The 25,320-nt window shown below is 34.9% G+C and overlaps 2 protein-coding genes across 2 annotated transcripts; one reads left to right on the forward strand and one right to left on the reverse strand.

The window, feature by feature from the left end:
• Positions 1 to 452: 452 nt before the first annotated feature.
• LOC130741032 (uncharacterized) lies at positions 453 to 7,248 on the forward strand. The gene is made up of 12 exons (XM_057593800.1): positions 453 to 621; positions 1,019 to 1,103; positions 1,243 to 1,294; positions 1,550 to 1,570; positions 1,660 to 1,713; positions 2,468 to 2,518; positions 3,242 to 3,304; positions 4,229 to 4,294; positions 4,479 to 4,517; positions 4,998 to 5,120; positions 5,216 to 5,308; positions 6,760 to 7,248. Exons 1-12 carry the CDS (start codon positions 540 to 542, stop codon positions 6,985 to 6,987), a joined length of 957 nt encoding a protein of 318 aa, XP_057449783.1. The 5' UTR covers positions 453 to 539; the 3' UTR covers positions 6,988 to 7,248.
• Positions 7,249 to 9,151: 1,903 nt separating this feature from the next.
• Positions 9,152 to 11,137, reverse strand: LOC130741033 (homeobox-leucine zipper protein HAT4-like). Its single transcript, XM_057593801.1, has 4 exons — positions 10,783 to 11,137; positions 10,227 to 10,555; positions 10,053 to 10,132; positions 9,152 to 9,736 (listed from the first exon to the last, which is right to left on the reverse strand). The coding sequence occupies exons 1-4, from the start codon at positions 10,940 to 10,942 to the stop codon at positions 9,397 to 9,399; spliced, it is 909 nt and encodes a 302-aa protein (XP_057449784.1). The 5' UTR covers positions 10,943 to 11,137; the 3' UTR covers positions 9,152 to 9,396.
• Between the last annotated feature and the right edge of the window lie 14,183 nt (positions 11,138 to 25,320).

Genomic DNA, 25,320 nt, shown 5'->3' on the forward strand with positions numbered 1-25,320 from the left:
GGCATCAGCATAATCTCAATTAACATAATGTATACCTTAACACAAGTGACCAATTGTCAATGTATTGCTTTGAAGAAGAATTCAATTCTTATCTTTGGTGTATTAGAAAAATAAACTACAACCCTCTATAGTTGATTCATAGATCTCTAACATTTCCCTCTTCAATTTCAAAAAAAAAAAAAAACATTTCCCTCTCCAACCATATGTTTATCAACTTCTATCACTTAAGCTATCATTTGAGATAAAAAAGAACTCAGCAGAGAACTTTGGAAGGATTAATTATTTTAAATATTTTGAGAGAGTTTTAAAAATATGTTCAAGTAGTTTTGAAATTTTAATTTTTAAAACTAAGATAATGATAAATTTTTTAAAAGTGCAATAAAATATTATCTCAACTCTCAGCAACTGGTCTTCTTGGTGGGACCAATCAACCCGACAAGTAATACAGTTTCTTGCTTTCACTCTCCTCAATCTTAACTAAAACAAACTACTGTTCCTGCGCATCGCCCAACGATTTGGCGGATTTTCTGTAACTGGCGATGCCTCTTTCTTCACTATCCTTTCTCTTCATCTTCACCTTCTTCCCTATCTCACACTCCATACCCTTCATTGTCCTTCATGGTAATTTTACTTCTTTTAACAGAAATTTCACTTTCTTTTTTTTATTTTATGTTTTTGTGTCTTTTTGTCTAACTGGTATTCCCTCGTTACTCTTTTAAGGAATCTGCTTGATCGTTAGGGAGTACGATGGTGTTTTTTTTGCGTGTTTGTTTGGATTAAGGAACGTGTTGCAATCTATTGGAAATTTTGGTTGACTAATGCCTTGACAATTTTTTTGAAAATAGGAAAACAAAAGTTAGATTTTGTGTGATTATTGATGAAAACAGGAAATTTCTCAACCCAAACAATCATGCTTTGAATTTTTGGGACCTCTGAATTCTAACTTTGGTTCACTGTGCTTTTAAGTAACATCTATATTGTTCTAGTATTATAATGAATTCATGATTCTTCATTGCAGGAATTGGGGATCAGTGCTCCAACCATGGAGTGAAGAGATTCACTGAGGAATTGAGCACCTACTCTGGTGCTAAGGGATATTGCATGTATGCTTGCTTGCATAATTTTAATTTCCTTACACATTCATTTCTTCTATTTTCCCTAGTGTTAACAGTTTATTCTTAGACAGTAGCTGCTGCATGTAGTTTTGTTTTTATGGCTAATGAAGTTTCCCTATTTATTCAGTGAGATAGGCAGTGGATCGTGGGATTCATGGTTTCTACCTTTGCAGGAGCAGGTAATAGGGCAGAATGATTTTTAGAGTGTAAAGTAATTCATCACATTTGTTGGTTGAATAAAACTGTTATCACATACTTGCATACTAACTATAACAAAATACAGTGTTCTTTAAATGTCAGCTATTGATTTCTCAATCAATGGCTGTGATGACTTAGTTTGCACTCTAAATGACTCCCTTAATTTGGAGGAGCTACCTAAATCTGTGTCGTAAATATTGACTATTTGTAATTTGTTTTGTTTTACATGTCTGCAGACGGAGATTGTTTGCAAAAAGGTGATAATGAGATTCCTGCTGTAATGTGGCAACATTTCTTATTGTGCTTATGAATTTAATCTTGCTACTCCATTCCCCGCAATGTACAGGTGAAGAAAATGAAAGATTTGAAGAAAGGGTATAACATTGTTGGGCTCTCCCAGGTAAAACATGAGAGCTAGAGATTCTTTACTTTCTGTGCATATAAACTGTCCTTTTTTAAATTCTTTGGAGTGTCAATGGGTGCTGATCATTACTCTATTAGAAAGCAGTTGACCTTTGCAAAGGTCTTAAATAAATCTCAGATGTTGTCAACAAAGTAGGTAAAACTATAATTTGTGGTTAAAATTGATGTTGAATAAAGGTTCTTAAGCTTTTTAAAATCTCAAACTCATCCTGTGAAGGTATATACATATCTTACTAGTCATCATTCAGGTTCATTGCTGATCTCCTTCTGGTGAATACCGAGTTATCAGCATTTCTCTTTTAGTGGCTGCACACCTTCTAGTCCTTGTGGTTGTTACCTTTTGCATCCTTGATATAATATTCAAGCTTTATGAAAAGATTTTGTTTATTTCCATTTGTGAGATTAGCATAAGCCTAGTCCCCTTATCAAAAAAGTATTGGTGAAGAACTGAAGATTGTATCCTCACTTTTCCCTTTCCACTTATGCATTTATTTCTCACGTATTCCTGCAAGTTATGAGAGTGTGTTACACATTTCATATCCGTTACTTACTTATTTATTAAAAAGATGGATCAAAGTAATATTGGGGCAGATGACCCATCTCAAATCATTCTTTTCTTTTTCCTTTTTATTCATTGCAAGAAACGTTAATTGGATTCTTAAATACCCAATTTACCTCATATATGCTTCTTTTAATGATTTATCTCACTCTTGAATTCCCTTTCCCTACAGGGAAATTTAATTGGTCGAGGTGTAGTGGAATTTTGCGAAGGAGGACCTCCTGTAAGAATCTTTAATTTTGTGGAATTTAAACTTATTGCTTTATTTATGTTTTTACATATTCCACAGTCTGTTAGTAGATATAAATTGCTAAATAAGGGGAAGTATATTAAAGAATAATGGTTTCCATGAAACTATAAGTCTTCTTTATTACTGAGAAGCAATAACTGAAATTATATGATTTGGCTCCTATGACTTGAGGGAGTTTTCGAGAGACGGAAAAGTGACCATTGATTCTAACAAATCCATAGTTCGTTAGTCATGTGCTTAGATTTCTCCAGAAATCAATAATGGAATTTCTCATCAGTGATCAAGAATCCATACTTTTCCTTCAAAAATGGTCTCACTTCAAGTTTAAAGGAACCAAATCCCAAATTATTATTTGTTTCACCTATCTTATGCATTATGTTTCACAACTGTTAGAATGCAGAATAGCTTTTGAGTGTTTAACTGTGTGTGTGGTTTCATCTTTCAATATTTTTCTCATTATGATGCTGGAAACCAAATACTTTAACTGGTGTATGAAATGGAAATGTTATTCATGTGCTCTGCAGAAATATTAATTTAGTTCCTTCTTGTGCTGCTTATCTTTCTTGCATTTGTGTATTCCTTTTTCTCTTATCAATATTTGTATTGTTGTTTATTCTCGGGGATTTTTTCCTCTCTAGATATTTACCCTTTCCAACTTATTCATGAGATTTTCTTCCCCATTTATTGTTGGAACAGGTTAAAAACTTAATCTCTTTAGGAGGCCCTCATGCCGGTACTGCTTCAGTACCCCTATGTGGTGTAAGTATCATTGTGGCTTTCCAGCATGACGCCTTTAAAATTTCTGTGTGTTTTGGTATTGATTTTGGAAATACCACATGATGTTTACTTGATTTGGCACGATGCCATACTTCAAATTGAATCAATCACTACAATTACTTAATAGGACGGTCCAAACAGATATAGAGAATTTAATGTGAATGACAACGGGAATCAGGTGTTGTGAGTTTCCTTGGGAAAGAAAGGATGAAAAACTAAACCAGGGTGGTTCCGTTACAATTTCCCACCTTGCAGTGAAACTGCTATTCCCTATCACACCCCCATCTTTTTGCTAAAATAGACGCTAGTCATCCCTAGTCATCTTAGCGTACCTAATATTGAAATATTTATCATTGATTTATTAGTTTTCTCATTGACAATGGAAAGTAGCAGAAAGTGGAAGGGAAACAATGATCATTTTTTTCAACCTAACATGATCTAAGATCTATTGTTTTATGTCATATACTTGCAATGATAAGGGACTGAAAATCAAGTATATTTTCCTTCCTTAAATTTCTTTTTGTGCTATGAAAGAGAGTGAAACCATTTGTAAATTTTCATCTTCCTGTAGAATATTTATCATAAAAAATTATAAAATCGATATTCATCTACGGTCATCTCCATTTTTGTTCACTTGTATCTCATTCAGAATATTTAAGAATCACTATTTATTCAATACCATTGCCATGCTATGGTTGTTCATGAAATATTATTGCAATAGTTTCCACAAAACAATAGATTAGAAGAATCTAATCTCTACTGCAATTGAGTGTCTTTGAAAATTATTAGTTTTTTGGAAATTATTGGTCTAGTGTCCACAAAGGAATAGATTAGAAGAATCAAATCTACATAGAAATTCTCTCTTGCCAAGTTCTTATGTTGTTGAATGATATTTTATTTCTACAGAGAGGTATCTTCTGCGTCCTTGCAGACAATCTCATCAAGGGAGGGGTCTACAATGCTTATGTTCAAGTATTTATCTATCTTCACTTTATTTCTCTTTGCTGATCTCTACTTGTTTCAATTTTACAATATTTCCTGTTTTTTCTTCGACATATTTTCTTTCCCCAGAATTTATCATTTCATTATGTTTTCACTGATTAATTTTTGCTCAGACATTACTGACTCTAACATACCTCAATTCAAAAAATTGCAGGAACACTTGGCTCCTAGTGGGTATCTTAAATTACCAAATGTGAGTATTAATCTTCGTTAAATTATTCATAAGAAACTGAGTGATATGTATAACTGATGCTGTAATCTGAAAAAATTATCTTCTTTCTGGTTATTGTATGTAGTTTCCAATTTTAAGGAAAATTGTGAGTGTGCATTGCACACCACATTGGGGTGGATATATCATATGCCCACTTTTTACATAAAAATAAAAGAGTAAGTGGGGGATCAGGTATGTGATTATTGGTTTGATTGATTGTGTGTGTGTGAGAGAGAGAGAGAGAGGTCAGAAGAGAAGAGGTGAAAATGGGATGAAAGAAAAAGTAGATGTTCAAATGTAAATCCAACTTTTAAATATCTTTTCTGACAAAGGAGTCAACTGCTGAGCCTGTTTTCTTCTACTCACTGTTCAATCATATAATAATTTGCACTCATAGATCTGACTTGTTTGTTTTCTTAAAATTTGGTCAAAACCTTAACATTATTTCAATATTGATTTCAGGCCATACCTGAATATTTAGAGAACTGTAGGTTTCTTCCAAAGCTTAATAATGAAATACCTGATCAGAGAAATTCCACCTACAAGGAAAGATTCAGTAACTTAGAAAATCTAGTCCTTATTATGGTAAGTCCTCTGAAAGGTAAATTATCTTTCTTTAATATGTTATGAATATGGTAAGTCCTCTTATTTATTTTTCATCTTATTTTATACATTTACAGTTTGAGCAGGACACAGTTTTAATACCAAAAGAAACAGCCTGGTTTGGCTACTATCCAGATGGCTCCTTCAAGCCAGTTTTACCACCACAAGAGGTATGATTCTTGATTCAACATGTCTACACAAGATGGCTCCTTACCCAAATATCTGTTTTCCATCTATTGAGGTCTCGCGTTGACTAATGATATGACCAAAATAGGCCTTATAAAGGGTAGGACAACTCTCACCCCTAAGCTAGCCTTTAGAATTGAGCTGAACCTAAACCCGAGTTCTAATATGTTATCAAAGTTTAACTCAAATCCGTTATTGGATCACCAGCAGATGTCTAGTCTTTGTGAACTTCATGCTCCAGGGGCCTCAATGTTAAGCGTGAGGGAGTGTCAAGATCCCTTATTGACTAGAAATAAAGTAAAAAGTAGTTCTTATAAAGGGTATGACAATCCTCATTCCTATGTCAGCTTTAGGTAGGGTTAGCCTAAAAAATGAGTTCTAAGACCATCAATTAAATGATATCAATGGATTTGCTTCCTTAAGCTTCTTTTACCTACTTGAGTCATTAATGTCATTTCCCTTTCAAGGTAAAAGAAGTTGTAAGTTCCATAGTTTTTTTTTAAATAGCCATTTTAGATTTAAATGGCTGAAACACTTAATCTGAAGTTCCTGGCATTATTTGCTGTTAACCAGTGGTGTTGAATTACTGCATTGTAGAGTTACATGCTGTGGTCTAGAAGTTGACTGTTGTAACTATTATTCTATCAGCACCTACACATTAACTAAAGAATCTGAGAGAAGTAGGGTGATAATCATGTATCATGGAGATGTGACCTCTCTAAAGCAATTCACTGTTGAAATTGTAGAGCTTGGCATATGAGAAGATGGATCAATGTGATGTGATGTATTATTAATGCTTTGATATTTGATATCACGGGCTTGGAAGTTGTTCCTCCACAACTTCTGGATCTTGGTCAGCTACTCGTACTCCAAGAGTGCTCAGTGGTGCTCGGCTGCAAGGATGGGGCAGAGCAAGGCGAAGCACGGTAGTGGAGTGCCTGCAAAAGGCACTTTGGGTCTCAAGGCATACCACAAAACGTTTAGAGTATAGGAAGAGCAATAGAGTACAAAGAGTTTTGTTTCTTAGTCTTAACAGTATTTATACATGATTTATACTTGGTCCTCCTCGTCTCTTCATGCTTATGCAGCATAGCCGTATGTCTACGTGGCATAACCACTTAATAGTTCAAAACATGTTTTTAAAACAATCAGTAGTTCTGCAAAATATTATATGTCAAGCGTTGGTCTTCCGAGCGTCTGGTTGGACCTCAGCCCATTAGTGATTGACTTATTTGGGCCTTGTGTCTTTGGGCCGTCTAGCCGGATCTTGGTCCGGAACAAAAGTCATAATCCACCAATCAAGCCAACCAATTCAGCCACAACTTTGAAAAACAATCAGTAGTTCTACAAAATATATATGTCAAGCGGTGCTACCGTGCAAGATTTCTTGTTATTGTAGAACTGTTTCTGCTTACTCTTTTGATATGTTTTGCAGACTGAACTCTACACTGAAGACTGGATTGGCTTAAGAACTTTAGATGAAGCAGGCAAAGTCCACTTCATAAGCGTTCAGGGAAGACATTTGGGAATCTCTGAGGAGGATATGCAGAAGCATATAGTACCATATTTGAAAGACCAATCATCAAGAGAATATAGCACTAATAAAGCTGGCTTTTGGAGGATGCGAGGGCATAGTTATAGAGAGTTGTCTGCGATGAAGTAATCTTAGACGGTGAAGAAAGAACTATCACGCATCAGCCATAACATTACTCGATTGATCATTGTCATATAGGCGAGCTTTTATTGGTGAAATGATTGGCATTATATTTGATTGTTGATCAAGATCTAAATCAAAATGATTATCTGCATCTAACTAAAGCGTGAGAATGTGATACATTTTCCATGTGATTGGTTCTATCAGTATGGAAACACACGTTGGTTGAAAGATTTAGAGTAAATCCCCACTAGCAGGCATTTTCTTTCAGTAAGGTTGTGTAAGTATCTATGGAAGCCGATTGTTGAAAACGTTTGGTATGTTTTCCTGGAATGAGGTAGCATCTCCTTCGTCTAAACTTTTGAACGATAAACACACATAAAGAAATAAATGGTTCATGGTTTACATTGATAAGTACAAACTTGTCATTGACCCAGTGCTAATTTCATCCCATTTTGTTATGGGAGCAATTGGTTTTTCCAAAATTTTCCTCCTGAAATAAAAATCTCAAACCAGAGTATGAAAGAAGTATTTTCAATGAAGGGAAAGACCTGAAGACAGATGCCTAATAATTTGTGACTCATCATCAAGATAAGTACTTAGCTCAAAATAATTTGTCTGTCGAAGTGTGCAAGATGGCTTATTCTGTCCCAGGTTCAAATTTAAACAATTGTTTTTGTAGTAACCTCTAAGATAATCTAACACACACCAGCCAAAAATAGGACTCCAAGTAAACAAAAACGACCTTAGATAACAAAAGCACTTCCCCCCACACCACACTCGAATTTCCCTTTTTCTTTTCAATACAATTTAATAACCCCTTTTATTCTCTACGCATGGCATTTTCCTTCACATAGTAAGGCAAACAAAGGTGGAAAAAAATTAAAGAAAAAGGTTTAGATTTGTGTAAAGAAAGAATTGCTCTTTTTTTGTCACAGGAGGAAAATAAATCAAGTCATATTAATTACATGGTGTCAGCACTCGATTCTATCCAACTAATTTTAAATTTATTATAGCATGTTTCATATAATTGCAAAAATTAGTTAGTTAAAATGAAAAAATATCAATAAAAAATGTAACAAAAAGAAAATATGTGAAATGACTTTACTGTTTTTCTAAGCTTATTTGAGTGAGTCTTGGTCTTTGAAGAACAAAAGTTGATTAAAGGGATCTTTCAAAACTTAAGCGTGTGCTTGTTTTAGATTTAATAAAAAAATATTTTTAATTATCTTATATTTTTTAGAGAGGTAATTAAATATATTTAGAAGGTTATTTTTAAGATAAGCTTAAAACATTAATAGACCAATATGTTGAAATCTATAAATAAGTCAACAAATATATAATTTTAAAATATTATAATAAAATATAATTTAGTGTTTTTCCCATTCACAAAAAAATAGTAATAATAATAATATAAAATAAATTTATATAATTATATTTGTACCTTTTTATATTCTGAAGTCTTTTTCAATAACATAGGCTTTAAGAAAAACCATCACCTTATTTATTTAATAATTTAGTCTGACTCGACTTCATAACCATTGTGACCAACTTTTATCCTTAGGGAGAAGAAACAAAATAATGAGATATTGACTACCTCAAGTCCTCAACACCCATTTGCTTTAAGCCTTTAACAGTGTTACGAATACATTCAAAGAACCACACAATCAATCCATTAGGAATGAGCCGGGATCCTCTCAAGTGTAAAAAAATTTGAGAGTGTCAAGTTTTACCATCTCACTATTAACTTTTGTGTAGATAATAAATGAAAAATAAAATAAAATAAAATTAATGGTGAGATGATGACACTTGACACTCTAAAGTTTTTTTACACATGAGAGGATCCAAACCATTAGGAATGGGTCAATGCTGCCATAATACATGGAAATAATGTTCTCTCCCTCCCCTTCTACAAGTAGAAACCATAATCAATTATGGGGTCCCATAATACCCCAAAATTCTTGAACTGCTGTTCGCCCAATTAGAGTAACTAACCACCTTTTAACAACGTGTTTATTTCCTTCTTTCTTCCTCAAATTAGCACCCAAAACCCCATGATTAGTCCCCTACGAATTCCCGCACCTTCAAAATCAGCAAAGAATCTTTTGAACACTCTTTGCAATTCTAAACCAATCAGTCCAAACTCAAAATTTGACTACCAAACAGTACGAAATCTGGTAACATAGGAAACTATATTTAATTAATTAGACCACTGCACTTTATACAAGTCTCTGATTAATTAATAATGAGAAGAAAACTAAGTATCCTAATGTAACTAGAATGGGCCATACAAAAAACATTGGAGACCCACAAAATCATTTCTCCTAACCACCATATCATAGACCGCACTTTGAACGCACAATTCATGGGACACTGTCACAACCACTTCCCCTTTTTTTCCTTCCTCATCCGTACACGTCAAGATCTAGGACGAAGCACATCGAACGGCCTGTGTGAAATGGGAGCAGTGGAGGCCCACGCGCCAACCGAGAAGGGACGCGCGTGATTATTAGGAGCCGACATGGGATGATGGTGGCGCGTGGATGGATCAACCGCGGAGGGCGGAACTGCCACGCGCTCGCAGGATGGGCACATGGTGAGAGTGGTCGGTGGGGTCATCTGCATGTAGAACTGCGGGGAAAGCTTGAGTGCTCTGAGCTCCTGAACCTCCTTCTGCAACCTTCTGTTCTCCTCCGTCAGATTCTCGCAGCACCGTTTCAGAAACTCACAATCTACCTCCGTTTGCTTCAGCTTAGTCCTGAAATCAATTCCAATTTCACCAATCGTAAATTTAAATTTGTGTGACCTTTACAAAAATGCTTAATAACTTTTTGTTAATGTATTGGCTGCGACTTCAAACAAACAGTGACGACGGATCCAGAAATTTTATGTTGTACGTTATACATATATACATAAAACATATGTGTAATTATAAGTGACGGATCAAGAAACTTTATATATACATATATACATATGTGTAATTATCGAAGTGACGGATTCAGAAACTTTATCTTTATGGTGTCGAGCGATACATATACACATAAATGCAAATTAGTGAAGAAAAATTAACAAACCTTGCTCTTCTGTTCTGGAACCACACCTCAACTTGTCGTGCTCGAAGGCCTAATTGCTTTGCCAGTGCCATCTTTTGTTTCTGCAAACAGATCCATGGCGGAAAAAATGAGAACAAAAACTTCACAAAATCTAGATGATTTTTTTTTTTGAAACAGAGTAACTCTGCTACTTACAGGGTTAAGAGTGTTGTGTTCTTTGAAGCTTTCTTCAAGAACAATGGCTTGATCTTTGGAGAGTCTGAGTTTTTTCCTGGAAGTTTCACCACCGTCATCATCTTCATCACTGATTCCTCTGGAGCAATCTCTCTCCTCCACGTCACGCTCTTCGCCATTGCCTTCCCTCTCGCTCCGCTTGCCGCTCACGCTGGAGACGGTGCTGTTCGGAGATGAAACCCCTGCTTCCTCTTCGCAATCGACGCCGGACGGTAACCGATTCACATCGATTCCGATTCCGCCGAGGGAAAAACCACCTTCGCCAACCCTGCATGTTACCGAATCTCGATCTGCATGCAAAAACAGGGGTTTAATTAGAAGGAATCATTGAGAGATCTGTTCAATTTTGGGAGCTTTTTCAAAGAGGGGAAAATTTTAGGGCACTTTTTATAAATGTGAATAAACAGCAAATTTTGAAAAAAGGGGGAAAAGTTGAAATTATTCCAATTAGGTGTGCTGTAAAGGGAGATATAAAAAAAATTGGACCAGATCTAAAAGCAAAAAATATTTCACACACCTGAAGAGGTGAAAGGCTGAGTCCAAGTGGGTTTGAGAGGATTGTAGGCAGAGGAAGAGGACATGAGATTGAGATGCAGAGGGTTTGGGTTTGGGGGATTTTTCTGAGGGAAGCTCAGGCTCAGGCTTAAGCCCAAATCGTCTTCCTTTCCAAGAGTCATTTGTAATTAAAGGCCTTTGGGTTTGGGTTTTGAAGAAAGTGAGGAGAAAGAAAATTTTGGAGTAAGAAAGGGAGAAATGAGAGAGAGTGAGCTTTTTGTTTTGTGAGGGGAAAAGGGATGATTCTGATTACGGAGTGGAGAGGGTGTGTGAGTGGGTTTATATAGAAGGAAGTGGTGAAGCAGAAGCATGATGATGACTTTATGGCAGGAAACCCAATTGTCTGAATCATGGGTCTTGCCCCCCAAATAATTACAACACGACTCTCTTAATTGGTTTCTCTCTCTCATCTTCTTTTTCCTTGGTCTAATTGTAACTGGCACTTTGTCTTTTGACCATTTAGTTAACTTGATAACAATGTTTTAAGTTATGTTTGAATTTTGACCAAAAAACTTATAAAATTTAATACTAGTCAAATAGAACAAATGAACCATAACAAAATTCATTAAAGTATTTAGTATTTCAGTACTAACTATATTTCATAAAAAATGTTGTTTAAAGATAAAGTATAAATATGAGTTGTCTAAATGACTCATTTGGGGTAAATTGAAAAATCAAAATTGATAAAAAAAATTAAGGGTATAATAGAAAGTTAGATACTAATTTTAATAAAATAAGAACATTAAATATTATTTCTTAATACACGCACAATAACTTTAAAATGACAGATATTAAAAAACTAAAAAATGATAGATATTATTAATAATTAATACTAGTATTTGACTCAAATACCTAAAAAAAGTTTGCCAAAAAAAATACCTAAAAAAATTGCATTTACACTTTTCTACTCGTGAGAGCATCACTAGTAACAACACACTTAATTTATGTTGAAAATAAGTATCCAGTCAAAATTCACATTTATTATATATTTGACCATTCTTATGTTTTCTTAGTGCATTTATGGTTATTAATTAAATGTAATGTAAATAATGAATTCTTATCTTCTTTGATCCTAGTCTTTTGTTGTTTCAGTCGTAGTTTTTATCTATTTTTTTAAACTTTTACCATTTTTGAAAATCAATATTTTTTTCTCATTTCTTCCACATATGCTCTAAATTAATATTATATATCTCATATATCACTTCTCATTAAAAAAAAATTGAAAAAACAAAACTTAGTTTGAAAAATTAGTAAAAGTCTTTTTCCAATTCCAAGTGTAAAAGAAGAAAAAAAAAAACTAGTAAAAGTCATCAATCTGATAGCACAAAGAAAATTATGAATCATTTTTGACACGGAATTTTTTTCTTCATTTTTGTTTGCAAGTGGGATGCACTCATAATTGGAATTTGAAACTTAAGCGTTGAACTTACAATCAATAAAATCTTGAAGCTGTATGCGAAAAGATCACACAAGGACAAGATGTCCAGAAATTCCTTGATGAGTCAATTCAGCTTGCAAACCTAAGTTAAACCCACTATGTATATTTTCCCACACAAGATGTGAACATCATATATACACTCTCTACATTCTAAAATACAATACTTATTTTTGAAAATATATCACTACTTATGTAATTTTCCTACTAATTTTATTCAATATTACATCTTGATATGTAAATAAGTAACACAAGAAAGGGGGGTTTGAATTGTGTTCTTAAAAATTACTTGTTAAAACTTTAGTTTATGAAAAGAAGATAAGTTCTTAAGGAAACTGTTCTGGTGACTTTTCAAAAACTGTTTAGTGCAGCGGAAGTAAGTAAATAAAGCAGAACGATCAGCACACAGGAATTTATACTGGTTCACCCTAAACGATTGGGCTACGTCCAGTACTTGGCCACCACCAAGATTTTCACTAGCAAGTATCAAGGACTTCTCCAGTACAAGTATTAGACATGACTTCTCCAAGTATTGTCACGGACTTCTCCAAGTATTGTACAGGACTCCTCCTAGTATTATCACGGACTTCTCCAAGTATTGTACAGGACTCCTCCTACAATCAACAAGATTGTTTGGTTCTACAAGAAATCTCTTCTCAAAAGAGTTGGTGTAGACAATTTATGGCACTGGAGCTCTCAAGTGTTTTGGGTTCTGAAGGGACGTTGGAACACACAAGAGTTCAGAATCTAAGAGAGAAGTAAAGGAAGAGGTTTGACTCTTTTAAGGTTTGGTATTCTCTCTTGATTTAGCAGAGGTATGAGATCGGATTTGACTCTTAGGAAATCTGCTGTGAGCTTTTAATTCTTTGAAGAATGTTTGGAGTAATTGTTCTGAGTTCTTTCTTTTCTAGCAATAAATTTTTCTCTTCTCTGCTACTTCAATCTTCAGATATGTCCTTTATATATGATCTTGCTAGTTGTGTAGCCGTTGAGACACAAAATCTGGCCGTTGTTTGTAGCCGTTGTGAGTGTCATCTAACCGTTGATTCAAATCTCCGGTTGGTAGCTTCATTAAATGCATGCTGCTGTTCAAAGCTATCCTTTAGCCAAAAAGGTGTACTTTGTCAGCTAGTAGGTGGTGATAGCTTTGGGCTACTTTGCAGAAGAGAGACATTTAGGAAAAGTGATGTTGACGTGTTGTCATTTTTCCTTTTCATTGGTCATCGAGACTTCTCTCTTCAAAGGTAAATCAGTTTGCACGTGACCGGATTAGTTTCCTTCTGACTAAAGCATGGGGCAAATAGTTGAGATACAATTTTGACTTTCCCGCTCAAATGCTTTTTCTGAAATACTGAGGTATGACGTGGCATGAAACGATACAGAATGAGTGTCTTCCTCGTTTGCTGGACGGAACTTCTTTTTCCTTATAAGGCTTAGACATATTCGTTGAAGCATGTGACCTTATAATATATATTTCCTGAAAAATGTCATTAACATCTGGAATTAGATTTTAGTAGAGAAAAGTATTTATAAAAATTGTTAGGATCAAAATAAGATTGAAACACGTTGTAACACGTTTGAACTTAACAATCTCCCCCTTTTTGATAATGACAATTTTTATTGAAAAGGATAATGATCAAGGGTAAAAAGAATTTATGCTCCCCTGAATTGGGTATGATAAAGGTTTTCTTTAAAACTTATTCAAATCATATTACTCCCCCTGAGTTGTATAAAACTTTGGTGTTAGGTTAAGGAAACAAACTTGAACTTGATCTTAAACTTTTCTATAATTCCTAATTCCTATTTTCTCCCCCTTTGGCATTATTAAAAAGAAGAGGGAAAACATGCATAGTAAACATGGCAAACGTTAGTTATAAAACGATAAGCATGGTGGAACGATAAAATATGCATAAACAGTGAACAATTGTCTGAAAACATAAAAGTAAATGCGAATTGTTCAGGATAGAGAGTTGGCCATTAGCCAAAGCGTGTCAGCAGCTGATCGATCTTCTGGGCAAGGGTCATGAACTGCTGGTTGATGTGGTCACGGTGGTCTTCAAAGTCTTCTCTGGTGACAAACTGAGTCGCCAAGACTTGAGTACTTGAGCTTCCACCTTCAGTCTTGAAATCAGCTTGAAGTCCCTCAGATTCATCTTCTTCTTTTCCATCATCGGAACTGTTCATTTGTGACTCTGTATCATCTGCTTCTTCATGCATCTTCTCCTTTCCTTTTTCAGTGTGGGCTTTCTCAGAATGAGAAACAACTTCAGGAATGTGAGTGGGTAGAAGTACAAACACCCAAGTTCCAAATTTCAGTGAAAGCGCTGAGGTCCGATTCATGAGAGAATATGGCAGAGTACCAACATATCCCTCGGGAACACTCAATTTCCAGAACTCTGGATCAGGAACTTTGCAAGCGTGAAGTTGGAACAAGTAGTTGTCACCCTCTTGTCGTTTCCATGTAGCGGTGAGCTGATTGCTTGAAGACTTGTCAATCTTTCTTGCCAGAAGGTTCAGGTAGCTTTTGAACGATCCCTTGGTAGTCCTCAAGGTGCGTCTGCGTTGAATAGCAGAGGACACTAGCGTCTGAAGGCGCCTCTTTCTTGCTTGAGAAAAATAGAGAACAGTACCGGATCTGCTTGCCTTTAGAGTGCTTGCTTTCGTGAACGGTTTGAGAGGAGAAGTCATATGCTCATCGGCAATCAATGACTTAGGCAAAGATTGAACAAGTTGGAATGCAGAGGCATTCTCTTGTGCAACGGCAGTTTGGTCAGTGATGAAAGCAGTGTTCATGGTAGAGTTTGGTTGAGATGTGAGTGGTTCATTTGTTGTTTCAGTCAAGGGTTCATTGAGGTTTGTGTTTGGTGGGAGTTTTGGCAATGGTTCAGTGTGGTGTTGTGAATGTGTTGGAGAGGAGTGTGGTGTTTGAGTATTGTCAACAAACAGTGAATCCAGAAATTCTTTGTTGGACATTTCAGAAGGAATTTCTTGATAAGGTAAGAGAGAGTTTGCTAACCTTGTGTGAAGAACAATGTCCTCATCAAGGAAGGGCTCCTCAGGTTCAGCAGAGAAAATCTTCCTTTGCTGATGTGCAGGTTGTGGTTCAGCAGGAACTTGAGATTCTTCAAATTGCTTCCTCAATTTCTTTAGCTTTTTGGGTTCAGCATTCTTGACAGGCGGAGAACCTTTTCCCGATCTGGTTCTTGAAGCGATGGGATTGGATTGAGAATGCAATGGTTCACCACTCTTCACAATCTTGATTCGAACGGACTGTTCTTCCTCGTCCTCAGGGAACGGTGCGATGCGGAGAGCTGCAGGAACGATTCTCTTGGACGGTTCCTTCTTTGACACATCGGACAGTTCTGTCAGATTTTTCTTCCTTGTCTGGACAGGCAGTTCATCAGATACCTTTTCTTTTCCTCTGGTGTTTTTCCTTGTTCTGGGCAAGTATTCTTCAGGAACATCAGAGGCATCAAAGGGAATGTTCATCTTGCTCACATCTCCCAGTCTGATCGGTGAAGGAAAGATCACATCTTCATTCAAGCGATCCTCTGATTCCAGAAATTCTTTGATAACGCCTTTCTTCTCGAAGATAACGGTCAGCAGCGAGCCAAAAGGAAGGTATCCTTGGCTTTTCTCCAGATAGTTGATCAAGTAGTTCCACATCAAGTGTGCAGAGTTAATTTTCACTCTTTTCAAGATCTTGTACAGTGCGTACCTTGCATGTGCATTTACATAATTTGGCCTGGCCTGGCCTAGGCCTATGGTAGGCTAGACCATAGGCCCCTACGAACGGCCTGACCTATTCCCACTCCTACATAAGAGTGTTTTAATCAAACAATACAACAACTAATGAGCCCTTAATCTATGTGCATAATTTAATAAACACCCTCTCTCTGTTTCAAAATAATCACTCTTATACATAAAGAGAAGAATCATACACATACCCAATTAAAGATAGAGTTGGGTAAGCGGTTGGTCCGCCCTGCGTAGGCCCGCATTTAAACAGTCCTCTCTTAAGGTAGTCCACATCTGCCCGTGAAAAAACGGGTTGGCTCACAGGCCACAAAGCAAATATTAAAATTTAGAAATAGAAAATCAACACTAAACAAATAGAAATTTAGCACTAAAAAAACATTTAAAACCCTTTAAATTAGAGACTTCAAAAAATAAATGAATTTTTTGTCCAAAGTTGACAAAATTTGTTGATACATAATAAACTCAAATCCATTATTGCACAACATTAACATAAATAATTATGTTGTGTTGTGTAATTGTACATCTCGCAGAACAGCTCACCAACCTGCGATTAACCTGCCTGAACCCACGGGTGTAGCGCGTCAACCCACATAAGCTCGCTTTTAAATGGACCAGCAAACATTAGGCTACATCACGCGTGGATGGCAGGTCACGCAAGTTGGCCCACGGTCTAGGGCCCGATACCCAGCTCTAATTAAAGACGTCCAAACTTCCCGAGTATCTTTTTCTAATTGTATCTACACCATCAAAGTTATTTCATATAAAGAAGAAATTCATCAAACCCTTAAAATTCAGCCTCTAATCATGCAAAAACTGCCATATCTTAATTAGAGAGGAGTATTAGAAAGATGCAATTGTCGTGAGAGAACCCTACCCATATCTATATAAACACACATGACTCTCAGTGTACTACCGGGCGAGAGAAATAATAAACTAGTAGATAAGGGAGATCGCTCAACTAACCAAACCTTGTTTCCTAAAACTTTTTGAGAATAAGTACGCAAATTAAATAGTATTGATTCATCCATACCTTACTTTTTCTTTCATTTTATTTTACTAATTTTATCTTCATATCTTTTTTTCCTATAACACAATTTATCATATTTCTCTAAACTTTTATTTTTTCGGTGGTTTATTTCTATATATCTCTTGTTGTAAGTGTATTTTTTGGTACATCAGAAATATATACTATAATTATTCAAGTTTGATCCATAAATATATACTATAAAAAAAACAGAATTATTTATTTCCTAAATATTAGCCAACTATAAAATGAAGTTTAACCAATTTTCGCTTTAAGGTCTCAAAATGTTTGTACACAGCTCTTCTCTCTCTCTAACTTGTATGTTCAGCAACTCTTATGCATGAATGGTGTAAGTGTATTTTAAGTGTGAATAAATATAATTTATACAAAATAATTTAAAATAATTTATATTTGGAGACATGAAAATCTTCTAAAAATGCTCTATAAATTTGGTAGTATGAATTGGAATTGACAAATCGCAAGAAATACTAGTGGTGGGCATTTAAACCAAACCAATATTGGCCAGCTAGAACCTGAAGACTACCCTCACAAAGAATTGAAGCAGCTCCCTACATCAACGGCTAAAGGTCAAATATCCATGGTAAGGGCACTGACATCACGCGTTGTTTCATTTCATGCCAAAAGTTAATTAAACTTTTTTTTAAACTTAATTAAGGTTGTAATACACACATTATACATTCAAACTTGTTAATTAATTAATTAAGTAAAAATAAAATGATTAACGTATTTTAATTTTTAAAATGTAAACTTAAAAAGGGTGACATAAACACATTTTACAGTCATCAACAATTTGTCGAAATGACACAGCGAATGGTCATGATTGGAAGCATACAGATCAGCTTTATTGTTCTCACTTGCAGGGTTCCTTTGATCCTTATCCTATGCTCATTCACACATCGTGTGGTTACAACCAGGGGCTTCCCAGTTCCCACGCAACAACAGCCACAACGTCGTTTTCTTAACCTTTTTTACTTTCTCAACAGCCATATCATTGTGTTTCTTTTTCTATCTTCATCGCACTCTCGCGCGTGGTTTATCCTAAATTCTTAATTCCTAAATTTTATTTTAAATTTCCATTTCAATCCTTTATAATTGAAAATAATAAACTGAAAGAAATGGGTTATTTCTTCTCTTTTTGCCATACCAAGCTATTATAACACCTATGTCCTTATAGAATAGCTCAGATAATAAAAGTTGATAAATAGAAAAAAGGAGACTCATGGATGAACTCTGGAGGCATGTAATTTATTTATGTGCTATAATTAAAACTCTTCACATAACTTCTCTAGATGCAACTATAGTGTTGAAAGACATAATTAGAGGCATGATTCAAAATGATGAAAGTATTATTGAAAAAAATCTTCTTCCATGGTAAAAGGGAGGAGACAAGGATGGGTGGAGTTCACATGGGAGGGAGTGCAGCGGAAATAAAGGTAGCGTGAAACATAAACCTTCTTCCCCTCCCATCTCACGTGGACCAACATGCCATCCTGCTTGCATGACACGTGCAACAACCACTAATATCTGTTCACACGTGGGGCCCTCTTCTCCAGACAAATTCATGGGTGTCATCCTCTTGTCCCTTCACGCACCGACATCTTCCTCATCACAATCATTTGAACTCCCTCCCTTCCTTCCCTCATATCATGCTGCTCCATTATTTAGCGGTACTATTTCCCATCATCATCATCATCTCACCATTTTCTTTCTCATAGCGCGTGAGTTACACTATCCAACAGTACCACACTGCTCTGTTCATGACCCACGTACATACACTGGATGCTTCTAGTATTTGTATTCGCGTGGTGGCACGTGGGAACCCCAACTCTCGAGTGAAGTGCATCTGTACTTATTGGATGCCATCCCTGTCTTCCACATGAACTCACCTTCCGACTTGACCCATTCGTTACCCATTTTCTTCTATCCCATCCAATGAAACCAATTCAATTTACAATCACAACCCTCCATTCACAACCCCTCCCCCCTTATTTCTTTTATAAGAAATGGTTACAAGGATTGAATTATGGTAGGATAGGATGAAAAAACTTGCCACATTTATCAACTTCTACCTAATGAAAAGAGATAAGATAAAAATGGCATAACGATGAAGTGAAATAAAAGGGAAAAAATGTAAATGAATTGAAATTGACAAGAAAATAAAGTGTAAACATATAATTGTTAAATTATTATACATTTAGACAGCTACAATTTCCCACAAAGTGGCAATGACACAACAATAAAGCCATATAAAAACTCAAGATTATTATTATTTTGAATTCTTAATATTTCTAAATTTAATATATATATATATATGCATCGATAATGTTAATAGATTTACATATGCATCAAACTATATCAGTTAAATGACTGCATAATTGTTTTTTTGTAATAATTAAACTCTAGTGTTATACTCCTATATGTTAAATTATATGTTGATCTTTTTTGTATTTTTTATAGTATATGTATTTACTTTTTTTGGTACAAGTATATGTATTTACTTTGTAAATATTATAATATTTTTTAGATAATTCCTATTGACATAAAAAAAATTCTGAAAATGATTTTTATTAAAAATTAATTTATTGGACTCAAATTTTTATACACATTTGAATTTTGATATCAAGTGTACGTTGCTTAAATTATTGTTCATTTGAGGAGAGGAAAAACATTATACTAATTATCCCTTTGGTTAAAAAGAGAAAGAAGGACTTTATAAAAGAGGAAGTCCAAAAGGAATAAACAAATTATTCTTCTTACTATTGTATATTTTTTACTGCCACATTTCTTTTTAAGAGGAAAAGGAAAGCTTTTTGGGCTGAAATACCACGTACGTCTTGTCATGAGGTACCCAATAATTAATAGGTTCTCATGGTTAAACGACAATCCACATATGGGCCCGTTATTTTTAACTTGGCTCCGTACATCATGTGATTCGCACGTGAACTCCGGACCCTGCTGTTTTTCATTAATTATTGGAATTGCTGTTTCTAGATGCAGAAAATGACCAAGTTGCCCCTGCTTTGGATGGCTTCAATGATTGGTTGTGGACTATTGGTTGGTGCAAGTGCAACACTGCTACTCCACTTCAATTTATTTTATGGTGGGACCACCACACACACTCATACGCAGGCAGCAGAGACACAATTTGATTAGACTTCACACCTCTCATGTCTTCGTTTGTAAGAATCATGTTTCTATCACTGCAATCATAAATTATTGACTCTCTTTTTCATTTCCAATTGTATTTCTATCCTTCTAGCTATTTCAACAGCTGACGTCGTTATGCAACTCTTGCTCAAAACTTAGAAGTGTCAAAGTGAGCAACTCATTCTGCCCTGCTTTCAATCCGTTTGAAAGCGGGTTGGATGGGTTGGCACGTAGAGAATGTGAGTCGCTGGTAAAATTAACTCATCTCATCTCACGATAGGTTGAGGTTGCTCTTAATATATTAACATTTGTTTATGAAACATCTTATTTTGATCAAATTCATCCGTCCGACTTGGTGCATTGATCGTCAGTCATGGTGACTCTCCTAAATTGACATTGAGCCACCCGATTTTGCCTAGAGGTTGTTATTCAATTGGACTCGTTCATCTCAAACAAACATGTTTAGTCATGCTTGTTCAGCGCCTGACCCGTAATGGTTTACTTGGGCTATTAAATTACCATTCGGTTCCTCTATGGGAGAGCAAGAACAAGGAGAGAAAGAGGGGATATAGTGATAGAGAAATTATATATATATATATATATATATATATATATTTATATATGTGGTGAATTCTGTGGTACCTTGAATTTTTTTTGGGTATGGTACCTCATTAAGTAATTTTTTAGATTATTATCATGTTATTTAAGGTAAATACTACATCTTTAGATTTTGCTTTACTTATCAATTAATTTTATCTCATGAAATTCATTTTTTAATAAAAAATGAATGAGTGGTGAAAACGAATGATGATGATGGAGATGCGCGTAAAACGACCATGATTGATGGATGAACAAAGCTCAAAAAACATAGCTCGCAAATATTACGTCCCTAAGAATGGAACGCTGCATTACTACAATAGAACTAAATCAAAATTTTAACCAATACATGAGTCTTTATTGTTGAACCAATTCATTTTGGGTACCACACCTTAATCTGGCTTAAGGTATCACAACAAACACTTATTTATTTATATATATATATATATATATAAATAATGGACTTTTAGGTTTTAATTTTAAAGTAGTTTATTGTATAAATTTACACATACTTAAAAAATAATAAATAGTGGTCTAGCCCTACCATGTCTTAACCTACATAATGAGTGAATTTCATCACATCCTTTATTAGTCATTAGCTTAATTGCAGTTTTCGTCCCTCATGTTAGGCCCATGTGCAATTTTGATCCTCTTTGTTTAAAACGAGCGATTTTGGTACACCAAAGATCAGAATGTGACAATTAAATCCTTCCGTTAGTGATCTCCGTTCAATTGCAAACAGAATATTCCTATTTGAATTCCTTTTTACTAACTACATCACCAAAAATGACACATCAGTAAATAAAAAACTAAAATAAAATATATATATATAAATGAAAGAATATCCCTAAAATCACTTCTATGACCACGTTCAAAAAAAAATCTTCAGTCTATCATCTTCATTATCCATCTTCTATCAAAAAATTCAAAAAAAAAAAAACAAAACAAACCCACAAAACCAGAAATTTTTTAACGCTCTTCATCCCTTTCCTCTAACAACCCACAAAACCCAGAAATTTAACTCTCATCATCTTCATCTCCCCCTTCATCCTCAACCATCCCCTACATCCCAAAAAAAATTTCAACGCTTTTAACAACACCTCCAGCACATTGTGAGTTAGCACCATTAGGCCCTGATCTAAATTTTCGCAGGGTGCACTTCAAAATTGATCAAAATCAGTGAGCACAATCAGATGAAAAGTCCTAGTAAAAAATCTTGTTCTTCATTGTTTCCCTTTTCCACTCAGATTCATGTTCTTCCCAACCAGATTCACAACCCTTTTCTTCACCATTTCCTTCTCCTCCTCATCTCCAATCACCCCCCAATCACCCCATATCCCAGAAATTACAATCTTCAGGAGGATAGTGTGAGGAGCGACTGACCGCAATCTTCCTCCGCCACCACCGCACGTGCCACCATGACTCTTTCCTCTGGCCCCAATCCCTCCACACACACGCTCCACCCTCTGCTCAGTCGTCCTCTCCTCCCTCTTCCTCTCAACCTCAAAACCCTCCTCCCTCAAAACAACAATGGTTCACAATATAGATCTAGTGAGTTTCTAGGTGTAGATCTAGTATCGACAATGGTGTCGACCTCCTCTCAACCTCAAAACCCTCCTCCCTCGCCTGCGCTGACGGCGATGACGATGGCGTCGACTTGGTATCAACAACGGCAAATCATCGAAATCTGAAATGAGAGTGATGGGTTTTTTAAGGAGAAGAAGAAGACGCAGAGACAGTGCGAGGAACATAAACATGTGAGATGGAAGGAGAATAGACAAAGGTCAGGAACATAAACAATATGGGAGATTCATAGAGAGCTTAGAGAGAGGGACAAGTTGTTGCTCATGTGACAGAGTAAAGAAGATGAACAAAGGGGAGAAGATGAAGATTCAGACATTTTTTTTTCTCTGAAGATTCATATTAAGTGAGATTAGATAAATTTTTAATTTTAGGGTTATATGTATTTAGGTTAAGCAATTTTTGTTAATTTTTTTTTTCTATTTGATGAAGTGGCAGCCCAGTGGCAAATTTTGTCAGATCCACGTCACTAATGAGCTCCACATAGGCTAACTCTGTTAGCAATTTGACGGAAGGACTCAATTATCACATTCTGATCTTTGATGTACTAAAATTGCTCATTTTAAACATAGGGGACCAAAATTGCACAAGCGCTATACATCAGGGAGAAAAAGTGCAATTAAGCCTTAGTCATTTCTCCGGTAAATGTTCTTTGCGTTGAGGTATGCATACAACTTTTCTTACCTTGAATTAAACCATCATCCTCTCACTATAAACTTTTTCAATAAAAAAAAGATAGAGGCTCACTCATGAATCAATTTGACACCTCTAATTGTGATATGAGCTAACTAATTATTCCAATAGATTGAACTGTTCAGTACAGACATATAAGAATTCTATATCATATGTTAAGGATTAGAAAATCTCAAATGCCATGTGATATGCAATCTTTTGGTGCATGCTTTGTTTTCTAAAGTGTGTATCAAATAATATTCGCCCCTATAGCTATCATGACGAGGGCGTCGAGAGGGATGTGCTAGCATTGATATAATGAATCGATTCAACCATTTCATTATTAAAAATTGCATAATTTTGTCAGAGAAAATGATGTGATGAATTGACTTAACTAGGCAAATCCAATCACTATATCTTGAGAGTGCCAAGCAGCATCATCTTAGATCGATGTTTATCTCGAAGGGCTAATAATTATGGTTTTTCATCCCATAAAAATGTCACATTAATCCGGTAAGCATCTTAAACATTTATACACTCCATATATGAACAACAATTACATGGTTTTCACAAAGTACTGAAAGTAGTATATTCGTTGTCAAAGTTGATCACGCTTACATCAACTACCACCCTCCCCCCCCCCTCTCTCTCTCCTGCTAAAATTATTAACTTAATTATCACATCATTCTTCACTTTTGTAGGAGAAGAAAATTAATTATCGTAGTGGAATGAATTGTTATTTTCTTTGCCCATCCTTTTGGAAACAGATAATTGAGGGTTGTCTCCCTAGAGAGTTATCTCATGGCTATCCCATTTCTCGCATTTTGCCATGAAGTGTTAAGGAGAAAACCGATGATTAAAAGATTTCATGATAAGATCCTTTTGGTATACAAGTTCATAATGGAACTTTAAGGTGAGATCCAAATATGTATTTGTTACTCAAATTACCACAGTCGGGTTCGGGTTAATTAGAGTAGTTGAAATATTTTTTCGTTAATAAAATATTGTAATGTTAATTAAAAACTATTATGAATATGACAATTATAATTATAATTGCATATTTGCATGATAGTTCATGATGAGTAATTGAGTATGAGAATTATAATTAAACGTACATGATAATTTTTAATTAATCAGTGAAAATGAATAATCAAGATATCATTTTAAAACACAAGATTTTGATAGGAGCTAATTAAAGATACCCACTTATTTGAGTTTCATCGGCAAATCTAGCTTAATGTAGTATTGATAAAAAAATATTTGTTTTTTCCTTTCACAAAATTAATCACCGCTAACTATTAACTAATGATGTGCAAAAAAACAAAAGACATTAAGAGCATCTTTAGGGGTGTTTTTTATTTTGGATTTTTAAGTTAAGAACATGTCCTTATTTCTCTTATTAGAGAAGATTATAGTTAATTCTTAATTCTTAAAAATAAGAACCAATTGTTTATGCAAACAACTTTACTTTTAAGTTTTTAAATTAAAAAATTATTTATATTTGTCATTCAGTTATCAACTGTTTATATAAATATACGAGATATTGTGATATCCAATCAAAATTAAGAAAAATAAGAACTCATGGTTTGGACGAAATCAACATCAATTGTTTATTAGTTATTTATGTACTACTCCCTTCTCTTCCTAAATGTAAGTTGTTTTAGAATTTGTACTATATTTCAAAATATAAGTTGTTTTACAAAACCAATGCATTTTTTTTCTCTTTCTTTATTATTTACTCTCATTTAATATTATATATCTTAATTACCACATTCAATTTTCACCTATCACAACTATCACTATCCACTTAACCAATAATAACATTTCTTTATCCGTAATATAACACAATTTTAAATAGGGATATTTTAATAAAAAAAATTATCAATTAATAAATTTTTAAATAATGTGTATAACTTATATTTTGGAACGAGGGAGTATGTAACATTTTAAACTTAAAATAAAAAACTTATGGATGAAGATGGTCTTTATATATAGAATATGAAAAAAAAAAAAAGTAGCACTTGTATTATGCATTGGTTGCAAATTTAATTAGGCAATGAGGTTGTGACCTCGAGGTGTGGGTAACCCACGTGGATCCTACTTGGCGCATCATTCTCCATGTCCAATTGGTTCAGAGGGACAGCGAAGCACACGTGTAGAATGTCTATCTCACGTGCACTCTGGGTCAAAGTTACTTTGGACCTGATCTGGTCCACGATCAAATCTCACCTTCATTACTTAACTTAATCACGTACGATAGATAG

This window comes from Lotus japonicus, chromosome 2 (assembly GCF_012489685.1).
Source record: "Lotus japonicus ecotype B-129 chromosome 2, LjGifu_v1.2".
In the NCBI taxonomy this organism is placed as follows: Eukaryota; Viridiplantae; Streptophyta; class Magnoliopsida; order Fabales; family Fabaceae; genus Lotus; species Lotus japonicus.

What these genes read in the sequence shown, in the direction of transcription:
- LOC130741032 (XM_057593800.1), top strand. Translation starts at nt 540, where the DNA reads ATGCCTCTTTCTTCACTATCCTTTCTCTTCATCTTCACCTTCTTCCCT. An exon ending in ACCCTTCATTGTCCTTCATG is followed by an intron (nt 622 to 1,018) that starts GTAATTTTACTT and finishes TCTTCATTGCAG; the next exon opens with GAATTGGGGATCAGTGCTCC. An exon ending in TTCTACCTTTGCAGGAGCAG is followed by an intron (nt 1,295 to 1,549) that starts GTAATAGGGCAG and finishes ACATGTCTGCAG; the next exon opens with ACGGAGATTGTTTGCAAAAA.
- LOC130741033 (XM_057593801.1), bottom strand. Translation starts at nt 10,942, where the DNA reads ATGACTCTTGGAAAGGAAGACGATTTGGGCTTAAGCCTGAGCCTGAGC. An exon ending in TCAGCCTTTCACCTCTTCAG is followed by an intron (nt 10,556 to 10,782) that starts GTGTGTGAAATA and finishes TTTTGCATGCAG; the next exon opens with ATCGAGATTCGGTAACATGC. An exon ending in AACACAACACTCTTAACCCT is followed by an intron (nt 10,133 to 10,226) that starts GTAAGTAGCAGA and finishes ATCTGTTTGCAG; the next exon opens with AAACAAAAGATGGCACTGGC.